A 14,466-nucleotide genomic window follows, 5' to 3' on the forward strand; every position below is an offset into this window, starting at 1 on the left:
CAATGAAGTGGCTTGCATGGGTAGATCTATCCTGTCAGTGGATGATTTCACAGTACACAACGCTGTTCGTGACAATCTGGTCTGAATCTTGGATCAGCATCCCTTGCTCTGGGCCAGCGACCACACAGACCCTGAGATCCTGAAAGTGTAATTCTTAAGATGGCAACATAGGGCTGCCAACGTCTGAAGAGGTGGCACCTATCTGGCTACCTTACTTCCTCTGTGCAAATGTTTATTGGCCTGAAATAGGATGGAGGCACTTTATTTAGATCTTCCTGCATGTGCTGGTAAGGGCTGGCCAGAGCCCATGGCCCAGGTGGGACACACCGTGCCACTCCACCTCAACCTTGGCCTGCAAGCCTTTACCATTGTCTCTACTATCACTGCTTATCTCTAGGTTATAAAGATCAGCTCTGTAGGTGAAATTTGCTGTTTTGGAGGGTGGACTCTGAGGCATTGTACCATTTTAAGGCCCCACATCCAAACCTCAAAGAATATTTCCAATTTATGGTAGCTATCCTCCTCATGGGGCCTGGGGATCTCCTGGAATTAGAGCTCATCTCCAGACTATAAAGATGAGCTCTCCAGACAGTAATGGCTGCTTTGGAGTGTGGACAGGGCTGTTGAGCAAAAGAAACATTTGAGGCTCCCACACAGGTTGTTGTGGAGATAAAACACTTGAGGCCTTTTGTACAGCAGATGAAATAAGAGGCAAAATAACCCCTGCAAGTTTCATCTGCAAAACAACCCAGTATAGTATATGTTTCATCTCCACAACAACCTTGCGCAGTGGGCCTCAAATGTTCAGAATGGTGGAGAAGAGACACGTGTGGTTTTGCTGCATCTTCCCTCTAGCAACAAGGCCGCAACATTATTTTAAGTGAGCTGGGGCTTTTCTGTGGCTTCCCTGTCAGCTAGCAGTTAAGCAAAAGGGGAAAGCTTTCCCCACTCAAAAGGAAAGCGCACACATGCCCACATGCGTTGGTCTCAGAAGAAAATGGGCCTCACCTCAGTCAGGGGCTCTTAGAGGCTTCCTTCACAGAGGCCTGAAGAGAAGGGGGGGGGCGGAATCCCAAGCAAGAGCAGCAATTGGCCCTGAGTGGGGGATATTCCACCAACAGGAGGCTTCGGCACCTTCTGTATTTTGTCAGGGTGTATGGTCAGGTGTGGGACAGCCTACCTGATTGGCTGTTTGTGGGACGAAATGGCAGCCAATCAGGTAAGCTATGAATTATCTTTATACAACTTCAGAATTATATAGTGTTATGATGATATACACACACAAACATCCATCCACACATCTACATATACACTCATATATATATGTGTGTGTGTATGTATAAAGCATAAAATGTAATTTTTCATGAAACATGTCAGTAAACATTAACTTTGCTGTAGCATCCCTTGCTGTTAATGTGTTAGAAGAGGCTATTGTGATGTATCTTTCGCCTCAGACTTCAGAGGGGCCATCAGAGTGTTAGAGACAGCCAGGTCAGTATCCTAGCATCCGCCATGAGCCAATAGCCCTGGGAAAGGTGGCACAGAAATTGAAATGAATAAATTGAAGATAAATAAAATCCTGTCTCTCCATTTATGGCTATCCCTTTGATGGTAGACTGATATTCTCAAGGACCAAACTTCCTTCTTTATCCTTTTAGGGCCCTCCCCTCCCCTCTCTTGCACAACCACTTCTCCTCCATCTTGCCAACAGAGGAGGTTGCATCCCTGAATTCCTCTCCATCCTAGCTAGCTAGATTAGGACTCTATCTCTTTATTATTCTATCCAGAAATGTAATTCTTTATTATAATAAAGTAAATATATATTCGACCGAAGGAGTCTCAGCCTGCTTATTTTGTTTGTTGCTTTCCTTTACCAGCACTCTCACATGGGTTCCACGATTGCTTAGCCTCGATCACACTGCTAATTAAGGGAATATGACAACACTATTCCAACAATTTTGACAAACTTCTGGTGTTGATCAGCATTCTAGGCACAACCACTCTCTTCCCAAGTTAGTACATCCAGAATTCTTCTAAAAACTAGTAAATAAGCCTGCTGCACTCTGAATGCAGCAGGCGCTAGCGGGGCTCAGGAGTCGGCGGGCTTTGCGCCTGCCGATTGGGCCCTCCGATTGTCAGTCTGGGGGAAGGGGCCTATCGGCACCCTTCCTCATCACAGACAGGGCCCACCCTTGGGGCCCTTAACGAATTATTTTATCCGCTCCGCTAGGAGCGGTTAAAGATAGTGTGAGAACAGCCTATGACCCTGAGTGCAGGCAGCTGGTACACACTGAAAACATACAAAGGACAGAGCACATACAATCGGACCTCAGCTGAACGGTACACAGCGGTTCCTGAAGAAGTTCACACTCAAATTCTGATGTGTTCTGACTCGACTGAGTTAACTAAAAAAATAACCAACAGCAAAGGGTACTTTGTTTATGAAACGTGGCAATTTAATATTATCCAGGTAATAGCATCAAGAGACAGCTAGCCTACACCTTCCGCTCCCCGAGCAATGACTCCCATCAAGAAAACAAAAATATTATTCATAGGGGAAGCTCAGCCACATATGAATGGGCCAATAAAACTGCTTTAAAAGGATGGCTAGTTGTTATAGAAGAGTTGTGGCCAAGGTAAAAACAAGTTGTTGAGGTGAATGCAAATAACCTTGGCTGTCCAGCTCTTAGAGACCTAACATGAAGTCTTTAGGTGAAACCACCGGCTGTTTAGGGATGCCTCTGCACTGTTTCAGTACAACTTCATGCGTGGGAAGGCCCAGGGTTCAGGGCTGGACCGTCCCAGACGATGGCCCCGCAATGAATGGAGTGGGGACTGCTCATGTTCTAGAACCTCCGAGGGGGGGAAATATGACATTGGCAGTTGCTGGAGGAGCCGCAGGCCTTCCACTTGGCTGAGCCTCTGCCAGTTACAAGGCAGGATCCTGGAACCGGTGCAGTCTTTATTAGTGACTCCCTGCATTTTTGTGGAGGCCAATGATGGTCCCCAAAGTTGGTGACTGTTTGAGATTCCTTCCGGTTCAAAAGCAGCTTTCTGGCGGTGAATTCTTGAGTTTGCCCGTCCAGAGAACCCCAGAGGTCCATTCAGTGGGTGTCTGCCAGGGACGTGCATTTCTTGCTGAGGGTTTTGCCTGAGCAAGCAGCAGTTCTGCTCGGGGCTGATATTGCACATCTGGAGAGCCTCCTCTCGGTCTGAATTCAGCTCCCTTAAAGTGGATGGCTGGTGAGTGAGAAAAGGATAGCCGTGGGCTCGTGGCACGGGATGTCTGGCTCCTCTGCTAGGCACATTGGGACTCCAGATGCTTTTTAAGACGTCAAAGGAGGTCTGAGACTCAGAGGCGGCTTTCTCGGTGTGCCCCACGCCCCGAGTCTGGGAAGTCCACTGATTCTGTGGAAATTGTAAGGTATGGACTGGAGCAGGCTCTGCCTCTTGTGAGTGCCACTGCTCTGATCCGAGCTCAGAATACTGCCGGGAGTCAGTGATGGGGAACTGGCTGGGGCTTACATTGGCCGGACTCCAGGCATCCCAGGTACTGAAAGGCAAGCAGGGCCTTTGGGGTACATTCTTCTTTTGTAGTGGTCTGTAGGCTTCCTTGGCCCTCTCTTGCCTGCTCTGGGGCTTCCAGAGAGCATCTTTCAGCCCTTGTTCCCAAGGCCACGCAGTTCTGAGCACAGCCTCCTGCAGGGGACATTGTCTCTCTGGCGTAAGGGAGCTTCCTGCTATCGGGTTCACATGCTGGGAAGACAGAAGATGAGAGCGGGGCTTGATAGCTGTTGAGCCCAAGCTCTGTTGGTTAAACCCATCCGGCTTCACAAAAAAGTCTGTGTCTTTTCCTGGGAATACTCTCCCTTCATCCTGTACAGAGGAAGGAAACAATGACAGCTTCAGAGCAGTCGGAGATGAAGAAAACTACATGAATACAGGGGTGGGGCTGCTGTTTGAGTTACAGAGAAATCTCCCAATGGGTAGACACTGGAATCCGCTTAATTCTCCACTAGAGAAAATTTCATGTATGTCCAGCATCAATCAGAGACACTGTATCTCCACTTTACTGTTATCATTTTACAAAACTGTCTTCTTTTCAAATCAGCCTGAGTGAATGAATAGTGACGTCTAAAGTTTCAGGGTACTCACCATTTGTATAGCTGTATGTGCAAGACTGGGAAAGGGGCTGGTGAAGGACACATCTCGGCCTCTCTTCTTTTTCGAAAAAATCCCTGGGCTGGAGTTTCTGCTGCTGACACTGGATTTTGTTTCTAATTGCCACTCTTGAAACCTGCCAACTGGGGTCTTGAAATCTAGAGGGAGCAAAAAAGAAAACTGATCTTCCCATCCAGAATCACAAAATCTAGAACCAGAAGTCTGTCAAAGCTACTAACAGAACTAAGTTTGAGTCCGGTGTCACTTTGGTGTGCTTACACTCAGAATTAAACTTCGCTGATCTTTAAGGTGCCATTGGACTCAAACTTTATTATTTTGCGTCAGACTAACAAAGCTACACAGCTGAATCTAAAGTCCCTGACAGTTTGGATGGTGCAAAATAGCATGTGAAGTTGGGCAAAGCATGAAGCTTAAAGTGAGTTTAAAGAGGAGAGAGGGGGACTGGTAAGACTTTGGTCCTAAAGGAAGTAGGCAGATTCCTTGAAGGCTTTGGGGATCAGTGAGGATGGTGAAGTTCAGGTCATAAGGTGGGATATCTCAGGAAAGAAAGTTAATTCATTTGAAAAGTAGTGTTGGAGGGGAGTTTTACAGACACCGTAGACTGCAAAAAAGACAAATAAGTGGGTTTCTGATCAAATTAAGACAGAACTCTCCCTAGAAGCTAAAATGACTAAACTGAAGTGATTGTCCCTTGGACACATTCTGAGAAGACAAAGGTTCCTGGAAAAGACTATCATGCTAGGAAAAAGTGGAAGGCAGCAGGAAAAGACCCAACAGGAGATCAAGGGACTTAGTCAAGGAAGCCCTGGAACTCTGATTGCAAGACCTGAGCAGAGTTGTTAACGCTAGGACTTTTTGCAGGTCATTAATTAATGTCCTCAAACAACTGCCACACCTCCTTGATATCCAGGTTACGGAAGAGTCCTGGGAAATTCTAAGCTTACACACTGTTCTTGAATTCCTTTGGTGGGGGGCGGGGGGAGTTCAAAAGGCAGCTTACCTGCCTGGATGGCATCACGCTCAGAACCTCCTGCTATCTTCTCATACCACCCCAAAGCAGAAAAAGTAGGTAACTTTTGCTTCTGCTCCAGAAGGATGCTGAAAATAGCCCGACGTGTTTCATTGATTAAGTTGCGCCCAGGGAATATCGCCTTGAGGTTGAGCTTCTTTTCCAGGTTATGAGCCAGTTCCCCAGCAAGATGTCTGGTTTTGTGGGCTCCTGCTGGGGAGACAGGGGGGATGTTTTCCTTTTTCTTCTGGCAAGGATCAGGCTCTGCCATTTGAAGTTCTGACTGGTGATTCACCTCTGCAGCAGCAGATAATGCCGAAGACTGGGATGCAGGATCCGTCATGTTTATAGGAGCTGTGAAACTGTGTTCTGTAACCCCTTCACAGACAGCGGGTATAACTACAGGAAGAGAATCCTCATTTGTTCCACAGAGATCATTTACACTGGATCCCGGCTGCTGACAAGGAATAGATGCCTGATCAGAGACAGTAGATTTATCCACTCCGCTGTCTCTTTGCAATTGGGTGGCCTCCACAAAATCTTGCTCACATCCAGGGTCCAGTAACCTCTCTATGTTAGCAGAATTTACCTTCTTATTAAACATGCCCAGAGAGATTCTGTTCTGGGTTATAATCACAGTTTTTGTACCACTGATCCCCTTGAAGGAGGCTGGCTTGTCACAGTTGTTCAGCTGAGAATTCCAGGCAGGGGGAAAAGCCTTCTGCAGCCCCCAGCAGCTGGGCCTTTGCTCCAGGACGCTGTCAGTGCCAGTCCGTCCAAATCTGACATAATTGCGCTCCCATCTGGTTCTGCGGCGTTTGACCCTAACGGGTTTCTCCCCAGACCTGCTCTGCTCAGTGTGGGAGGCTTTCTGCTGGTGGGAAGAACAGGGTAAGCCAGTGCTGGCGATAGGACGTTGGTTTCTTTTTTCCTTGCTGCAAGGATTCATGCTGACAGTAAATCCTAGTAAAAGCATACAAAACAGTAAAAAGTTTAAGCTAAGTTCTCCCTAGCAAAGGTGACTAATATAAAGCTGGGGGAAACCTGGGGGGTGGTGATGTTATATGCTGCTTTGGGTCTTCAGTGGAAAAACAAAGAGGCATAATATAAACATAAATAATAATAAGAGCTGTTTTTTTGTACTCTGCTCCCTGAAAGAGTCCAAAGTGGCTTCCAAACACCTTTCTCTTCCTCTCCTCACAACAGACACTCTGTGAGGTAGGTAAAGCTGAGAGAGCTCTAAGAGAACTGCTCAGTGACTAGCTCAAGGTCACCCAGCTGGCTGCATGTGAATCAAGCCTGGTTCTCCAGATTAGAGTCTGCCTCTCTTAACCACTACACCATGCTGGAGACCTCCTTGCCAATGGAATGCTTTGCCACATATTCATGTAGAAAACAGATTCCACATACACCTTTTCTAATAGTAATATCGCCTTGAACACAACTGAGAGTTTACCAATACCTAGAGAGTGCAGAGGTGGGCCAATTATTACCCAAGGGACTCAAATGGCCCCAGGGAACTTTTCATCCAGAAGCATATAGTTGGAAGGAGCCATGCAGACTATCTAATCCAGGGGTAGTCAAACTGCGGCCCTCCAGATGTCCATGGACTACAATTCCCAGGAGCCCCCTGCCAGCGAACGCTGGCAGGGGGCTCCTGGGAATTGTAGTCCATGGACATCTGGAGGGCCGCAGTTTGACTACCCCTGATCTAATTCAACCTCCTGCTCAATACAGCATCAGTCTAAAGCTGACAAGTATTTTCGCAGCCAGCCTGCAATACTGCCATTGTTCCTGAGAAACAATCAAACAAGACAAGGTGCCAAGGGCTACTAGGAGCGTCACAGTGGGAGAGACAGTCAGATCTGTCCACCCGATACACTGCTCCTGTGTTCAAGGCATTTCAAGTATGTTATAAATAGTACTTACAACATTCCTGTATGGTAGATAACCTGTATTGCAGAGAGGGGTCAGAGAACACAATGGCTTGCCAAAGGCCACTCAGAGAACTTGTGGCAGAGAAATACGTGAAGTGCCTAGAAACTTAGCTATCATGCTTCCCAAACAGAAGTCCAGACACATCTTAGAGACCAATAACATTTATGAAATCTTGTGGTTCTGGGCTTACCTCCTCAGATGCAAGGAAGAAAGAAACTCATTTACCCAATTTTAAGAGTTTATTGCATTATTTTCTTACTTTCTAATGTATTTGAGGAAGTGAGCTCTGACCTCCCAAAAACTCATTACGGAATAAATGTTGTTAAGTCTTCTGAACTTCTATTTTGTTTTGGTCCAACAGGTAACCCCCTTAGCCCTCTGAAATTACTATGCTTATGCCAGCTTTGACACATTCATAAGAGAAGCCATGTTAAATTAGCCCATTGGCTCATCCAATTCAACACTCTGTGTCATACAGTGGCCAAAACCCAGGGGCCAGCAGGAGGTCCACCGCTGGGGCCAAAGCTCCAGAAGCCATCCCACTCTTGGCCTTCAAACACTACGAATACAGAGCAGCACTCCAACCCCCCAATAAAAATCACAGCCCCAGTAATTGCATTATGCAACTTAAAAGAATCACCACTGGGAATAAAAAATAGATAATGGAACGACATATCATGTGTAATTATGCCCTCTGCAACCAATCATCAATGTACATATTGTGCTGATCAAAAAGACTAGCTGCCTTAGCCGCTTGGTTTATTTTTGTGTGTGTCATCTACCAGTTTGTGCATATACAGTATGGGCATCAGTAATTCTAAACATGTACCTTGTTAAGTCAACAATTACTACATTTTTATACCACCTCTCTGCAAAGAATACGGCAGCACTATACAAAATGAACCACGCAAATTATTAGGGACTGTGATCTATACTACTGTGTATAAAAAGGTAAAGGTATCCCCTGTGCAAGCACCGAGTCATGTCTGACCCTTGGGGTGACGCCCTCCAACGTTTTCATGGCAGACTCAATACGGGATGGTTTGCCAGTGCCTTTCCCAACTATTGTGTATAGTTGGCTGCAAATTTATCCTGTGGAATTTTGCAGCATTTAATGCGTCATGTTAATAAACTTTTTAAAATTCAGTTCTGTTTTTAAAACTTCTGGTGGGTTCTACCACCCAAATTGTATTTCATTGTTTATTGACTGTCTCATCCTATTACTCATTCTGGGTAAACTGCCTTGAGTCCCATTGATAAATAAAAGTGGCACCTTTAAGACCAAAAAAGTGTCATTCTGAGTATAAGCATTTGTGTGCATGCACATTTCTTACAAAACTTTGTTGGTCTTAAAAGTGCTACTGGACTCATACTTTGTTCTGTTGCTTCAGACCAACACAGCCATCCACTGAATCTTAAATAAATAAATATACTGTAGATGTAAATGATTTAAATTAATATATTCAACATTTTACAATCTAAAGCATCATTTCCCAATACAGCAGCTACAATGCAAAAGGACAAATGTCCTATGTCCTTGCATTTTGTTTTTCTGCTGCTGCTTTTCAAAAAATCAACTCATACCTGCAATTCTATGCCTTACTCTGTTTACTGTTGAATGTAGAGGGCCTTGCATCACAGTAATCATGGGCAGGACTGAGCTTGATGTGTCACCTTTAGTCATTAAAATGATGAACATTTATAGCTCAGTGCACAGAAACCAGAAAATATTTCATTAACCAAAGAGCAACAAGAGGCAAGCAAATGCTAGCTAGAACCAATCCAGGTGTTGTCTCTTTGGTAACCTGGGGGTACATGGGAGATGGAGAAGCTGAAATTATTAATAGATTGGTTTTCCTAGCTGCTGCCCAAACACCTTCTTTTTATCTATTAAACCTCTCTTCTCATAGCACATAAATTAGCATCTGATTTTGGTGCTGTATATATAAAATGCCATTCTTAAAATATAACAGGAGTCCAGTGGTACCTTGAAGTGGTACTAACAAAATTCCAGCATAAATATCTGTGAACCAGAACTCACTATGCCAGAATAAATTTTGTTCAAATTTAGTGTGCAACTGGACTCCAGCCTTATCTTGATGATACAGGCTAACATAAAGGCTACCCCTCTGGAATGATCATGCTTAAAGACAGGAGTTTGAGTTCCCAACTTCAGTATGGGAGATTCCTGGAGATTTGGGAGCAGTGCCTACAGAGGGCTGAGTCTGTGGGGTGAACTCAGCAGGGAACTGATGCTGGAGAGTCTAAATCTTTCTTTTCCTCCAGGACATTGATCTCTGTGTAGGCTGCAGGCCAGATGTAATCCCAGGGGAACACCAGGACCCAGCTCGAGACTGGCAAACTATGGTTGCCAGATCTGGGTCTGATTTATTTGCTGCCACTCTTGGTGAGCCGGCTCACAGCGGCTTACATCTGAAAAAAGCTGCAATAATAACTGTACAAGCGCACTTAAAACCCCATAATATAACTTCAAAGAAACATGAACAAAAACTAGTTCAGGGGAAAGGGAACTCATCGGGGATGCAATACCAGACCCCACGCTCCAAAGCTGCCCTTTTCTTCAGGGGAACTGACTCCTTCCAGGGGTAATTCCAGGGGTTCTCCAGCCACCACTTCGAGGTTGGCCACCCTAATGTACCAGGGGTAGGGGTGCCAGCCTCCAGGAGGGACCTGAGGACCCCTGGAATTACAGCTCTCCTCCAGGCTAAAGAGAGCAGTTCCCCTGGAGGAAATGGCTGCTTCGGAGGGGGTGCCCCACAGCATCATACTCCACTGAGCTCTGTAACGGAGCTCCCGAGTCGCAGGACACAGTACAGCAGGTGTCAGCCCCGTTCATTTTAGAAGACACTCCCCCGCCATTTTAGACTCCCACCTGTCTGCCCCCACAGCCTAGTCAGGGCACTCCTCGCAATGGGCGCCCCAGTTCGCCTCCTCCTTCTTCGGTTATAAACGCCAGTCGCGTGAGAGCCCCTTTCCCGAGCTTCTAATTGAGCCTCTTTCCCGCCCTCCGACGGACTCGACCCCGCCTCCACTTGACGGTGATTGGTCGCCGCGGAGCAATGGTGAACTCTCATGGGGCGCGTGTGGTGATCGGTGCGGCTTCCGGGAGACCTGCGGCCACCACCTGAGGGTTGGTCGAGCTCATTGAGGGCTCGTACGAGGTCTCCGCTTTCCACCGCCAAGTAGGGCGTCCATCCCTTGCGCCTGCAACAGGGCTTCCAAGTCAGCTTGTAGCCGAGGAGGGGACTCTGGCTTTCAAGGCGGGTTTTGCAGCCTACATTTCTGGTAGCTTTTTAGGTGCAGGTGGGTCGCCGTCTCGAGGTGAAACAATACAACAAAGTTTGGAGTCCAGTGGCTCCTCGAAGACGGGCAAAGTTTAATTTTGGATATAAGACTTAATGCATGCGCTGTTAACGCCAGCAGCAAACAGACACCAAAGTTGGGCAAATGCTCATTGGAGGAGTCCAAAGGAGGGCTTATTTGCTATCAGAAAGCCACAAAAATAAACCTTGGTCAATCATGCATCAAGCCTGCTCTGTGCATTCAACTGAACCTAAAGTGTTGAGAGCTTCCTGCCTCAATAGCTGTGTAAAAGACTTGGGTTTTAGATTGTGCACCTTCCCTCTTTCCTTCAAATGTTGCACATGTCTTGTTTGCATTCCTGCAGAGATTTGAACCCAACTCAACACAGCATTTTGACATTTCCCAGATGAGAATGGGGATAGAAAGGACTATTGCATGGGAATCATCTGCTTATCTGTGACAGTCAGTATGCAATAATCTCGCCAGTGTTTCAGCAGGCAAGAAATGTTTTGTTTTTTTAGGTTAAAGATACACTAGAAAATGCAAAGAAACCAAAAGTGTCCTCCAGGCTTTTAATGGCTTAAAAACACCTTTGCCAGCATATAAAATGAATGTGTCAACTTGTGCATGCATTAGACAAGCATCTAGTTATTTGGAAAATGTGTATGAGGAACAACAGAGATAGAGGACTCAGAAATTAAATCACAAAAACAAACAAAAATCCAGCAATAATAAAGTCAGTACCAAAAAAGTGGCATCAAAAATGTAAAGACATGCTCAGCATGAAACAGCACTTATAAAACTGCATTATATGTGGTCAGACAGTATACGAAAAATGGGATAAAACCTTCACTTCAAAAATTCTTCCCCAAATTTTATACGGCATCCCTCTGTGGATCTCAGCTTTTAACAAAAACTTGGAAAGGTTACAGTCTGCCTTTTTTCGGCAGATTTTGGGAACTCCAAATTGTGTCCCTTACTCCTCCTTCTGTCTCGAAATCGGCCATAATCTTCTTGAAACTAAGGCCTGGATTTCTACCTTCAAATATTGGCTAAAACTGCATTTTAGGGTTCGATCAGATAGTTTATTGGCCTATTTATTGAGAGACTATTTTAAATTTAAATGGTTCTCTACCATTCTGACTACACTCCAACAAAGCCAACATACGCTGAATCATGGAGAAAGCTAGGGAGTTCCAGAAGAACATCTACTTCTGCTTCATTGACTATGCTAAAGCCTTTGATTGTGTAGAGCACAACAAATTGTGGCAAGTTCTTAAAGAGATGGGAATACCAGAGCATCTTATTTGTCTCTTGAGAAATTTATATGCATGTCAAGAAGCAACAGTTCACATGGAATTACTGATTGGTTCAAAATTGAGAAAGGAGTTTGGCAAAGCTGTATACTGTCGCCTTGCCTATTTAACTTGTATGCGGAGCACATCATGAGAAAGGCGGGATTAGAGGAGTCACAAATTGGGATCAAGATTGCAGGGAGAAATATCAACAACCTTAGATATGCAGTTAATACCACTCTAATGGCAGAAAGTGAAGAGGAACTAAAGAGCCTGTTGATGCGGGTGAAGGAGGAGAGTGCAAAAGTTGGCTTGAAACTCAACATCAAGAAAACAAAGATCATGGCATCCGGTCCTCTCAATTCCTGGCAAATTGATGGGGAAGAAATGGAGATAGTGACAGATTTTATTTTCCTGGGCTCCAAGATCACTGCAGATGGGGTCTGCAGCAAAGAAATTAAAAGACGCTTGCTCCTGGGGAGGAAAGCTATGGCAAATCTAGACAGCATCCTAAAAAGCAGAGACATCACCCTGCCAACAAAAATGTGTTTAGTCAAGGCTATGGTCTTCCCAGTTGCAATATATGGCTGCGAAAGTTGGACCATAAGGAAGGCCAAGTGTCAAAGAATTTAGGCTTTTGAACTCTGGTGCTGGAGAAGACTCTTGCGAGTCCCTTGGACTGCAAGGCGAACAAACCGGTCAGTCCTAGAAGAGATCAGCCCTGACTGCTCTTTAGTAGGCCAGATCCTAAAGATGAAACTCAGATACTTTGGCCACCTCATGAGAAGGAAGGACTCCCTGGAGAAGAGCCTAATGCTGGGAGCGATCGAGGGCAAAAGAAGAAGGGGATGACAGAGAATGAGGTGGCTGGATGGAGTCACTGAAGCAGTAGGTGCAAACTTAAATAGACTCCGGGAATGGTAGAGGACAGGAAGGCCTGGAGGATCATTGTCCATGGGGTCTCGATGGGTCGGACACGACTTCGCACCTAACAACAACAAGCACTTGGTCTCCAAGTGAAGCATGGGATAATGCCGTCTTATTTCTATAACTTGGCAAATCCCCTTTATCGCAGACCATTTTTGCTTGCTCGGCTCAATGCCTTTCCATTCAAAGTATTACAAGGGAGATTTGCCAAGATTCTTTTCAAAAATAGACTAGGTCCCTGTGAATTAAACACTCCTGACGCCATGCAACTTATCTTACTGAATTGTCCCTTGTTTATTGTCCAGCGAAGGCATATTATACCTTTTATATCGAAATGGAGAAACCATTCAAAAGACCTGATCTGCCAGTTTTTATTGAGCGCTGATGCCAATGTCACTTTTATTATGGGTGAATTTTTGTCTTTAGTTTTTAAACGTAAACTGATTGATGTATCCTGACTATCTCTGTTCATTTTGCTAATCTGCTTTATGCCAATAAAGGTATTGTGTGTGTTTTTCAATTTTTGGGGGGCTGGCACTTAAATATCCTGCATCTTTAAAAATTAAATTTCTGACTTTTAAGAGATCTGAACCCAGAAGTATCCTAGTAACTCTTAACAGTGTAGCAAAGGCTAAAATGGAAACAGAACTATAGTTTGGATTTACTAGGAAAAAGGAGACAGAAGTATGTTGACTCAATGTTTGTCCAAATTCTCATAACTTGACTGGAACTGGAGTAGTGTTTGTATGGGTTAAAATTAGAAGCATGATTCTCTTACATATAAAAATATTCTTAAAATCATATTACATGCTACTTTGGAGTAACATGTAACAGAGAAGACCACCTTTTCCCAAGCACTGGGCATCAAGTTGCTTTGGGACACCGGATATTGGAAGCAAACTTTGATCCAATTCATTGCCTGATTCAGGAAGCATCCTTATTTATCCATTTTAAACAAAATCTGGACCAATGCATCAGTCAAAGTTTGCACAAAGGGAAGAAAGGAAACTACCTCTGCATAGGGGAGATGTTTTGTTATTAACAAATTTCCTAGAGTGATTTGAACTTTTAAACAAATGCAATTTCCATGTTAGCCATAACTCAGATGACTTGTTCAGCTCTATAGTAATAAAAATTCTATATCCCTGTCAAGTGAACGCAATCAATCTTTTTATATCAATATTTGAACAGATAGTTGGGTTTACACAAAATGATGAATGCCATTTATTACCACCATCCTCATAAAAGCTTAGATCCTTAGTCCACGCTGTTTAATAAATATTTTATTCAGGAAACCACAAAAGGTTATAATGCTATGATTAATTTTCAGGTCTATTAATATTTCAGTAGGCCTGTTGACGTATCTGAAATTCCCCACCCCGCTGGTAGCACCACAGTCCTAACCTGTAAATACCCCAAAATAAATTTTGAAGCCAAGGTACCACTCTCAATTGTTCCGGTAGATGATCAAGAAATATTAGATAAATGTTTTCGGTATGTTGCAATTTATGTGGCAATCCTAAACTGAGTTCTAACTCCATTAAGGGCTTAAGTATAACCTGAGAAGCAATGTGTTATAATGGTTAAAGTGATTGCGAGTCCTAGGTTCAGAACCTTGTTCTGCCATGGAAGATTGCTGGATTAACTTGAACCATGCAAACACTCTCAGCCTAATCTACCTGACAGGGATGAGAGGAGAATTATGCAAGACAACATGGGTCAACGCTGGAGAACAAGTAGAGTATAAATTGAAGTAATATCTGCTTAGAATTCCATTATTATCTTTTGATC

At 44.5% G+C, this 14,466-nt stretch overlaps 1 protein-coding gene across 1 annotated transcript; it reads right to left on the bottom strand.

The window, feature by feature from the left end:
* Positions 1–2,448: 2,448 nt before the first annotated feature.
* LOC143837170 (uncharacterized) lies at positions 2,449–10,171 on the bottom strand. The gene is made up of 4 exons (XM_077336701.1): positions 10,023–10,171; positions 5,183–6,154; positions 4,156–4,319; positions 2,449–3,876 (listed from the first exon to the last, which is right to left on the bottom strand). The coding sequence occupies exons 2-4, from the start codon at positions 6,138–6,140 to the stop codon at positions 2,752–2,754; spliced, it is 2,247 nt and encodes a 748-aa protein (XP_077192816.1). The 5' UTR covers positions 6,141–6,154; positions 10,023–10,171; the 3' UTR covers positions 2,449–2,751.
* Between the last annotated feature and the right edge of the window lie 4,295 nt (positions 10,172–14,466).

This window comes from Paroedura picta, chromosome 5 (assembly GCF_049243985.1).
Source record: "Paroedura picta isolate Pp20150507F chromosome 5, Ppicta_v3.0, whole genome shotgun sequence".
Classification (NCBI taxonomy): Eukaryota; Metazoa; Chordata; class Lepidosauria; order Squamata; family Gekkonidae; genus Paroedura; species Paroedura picta.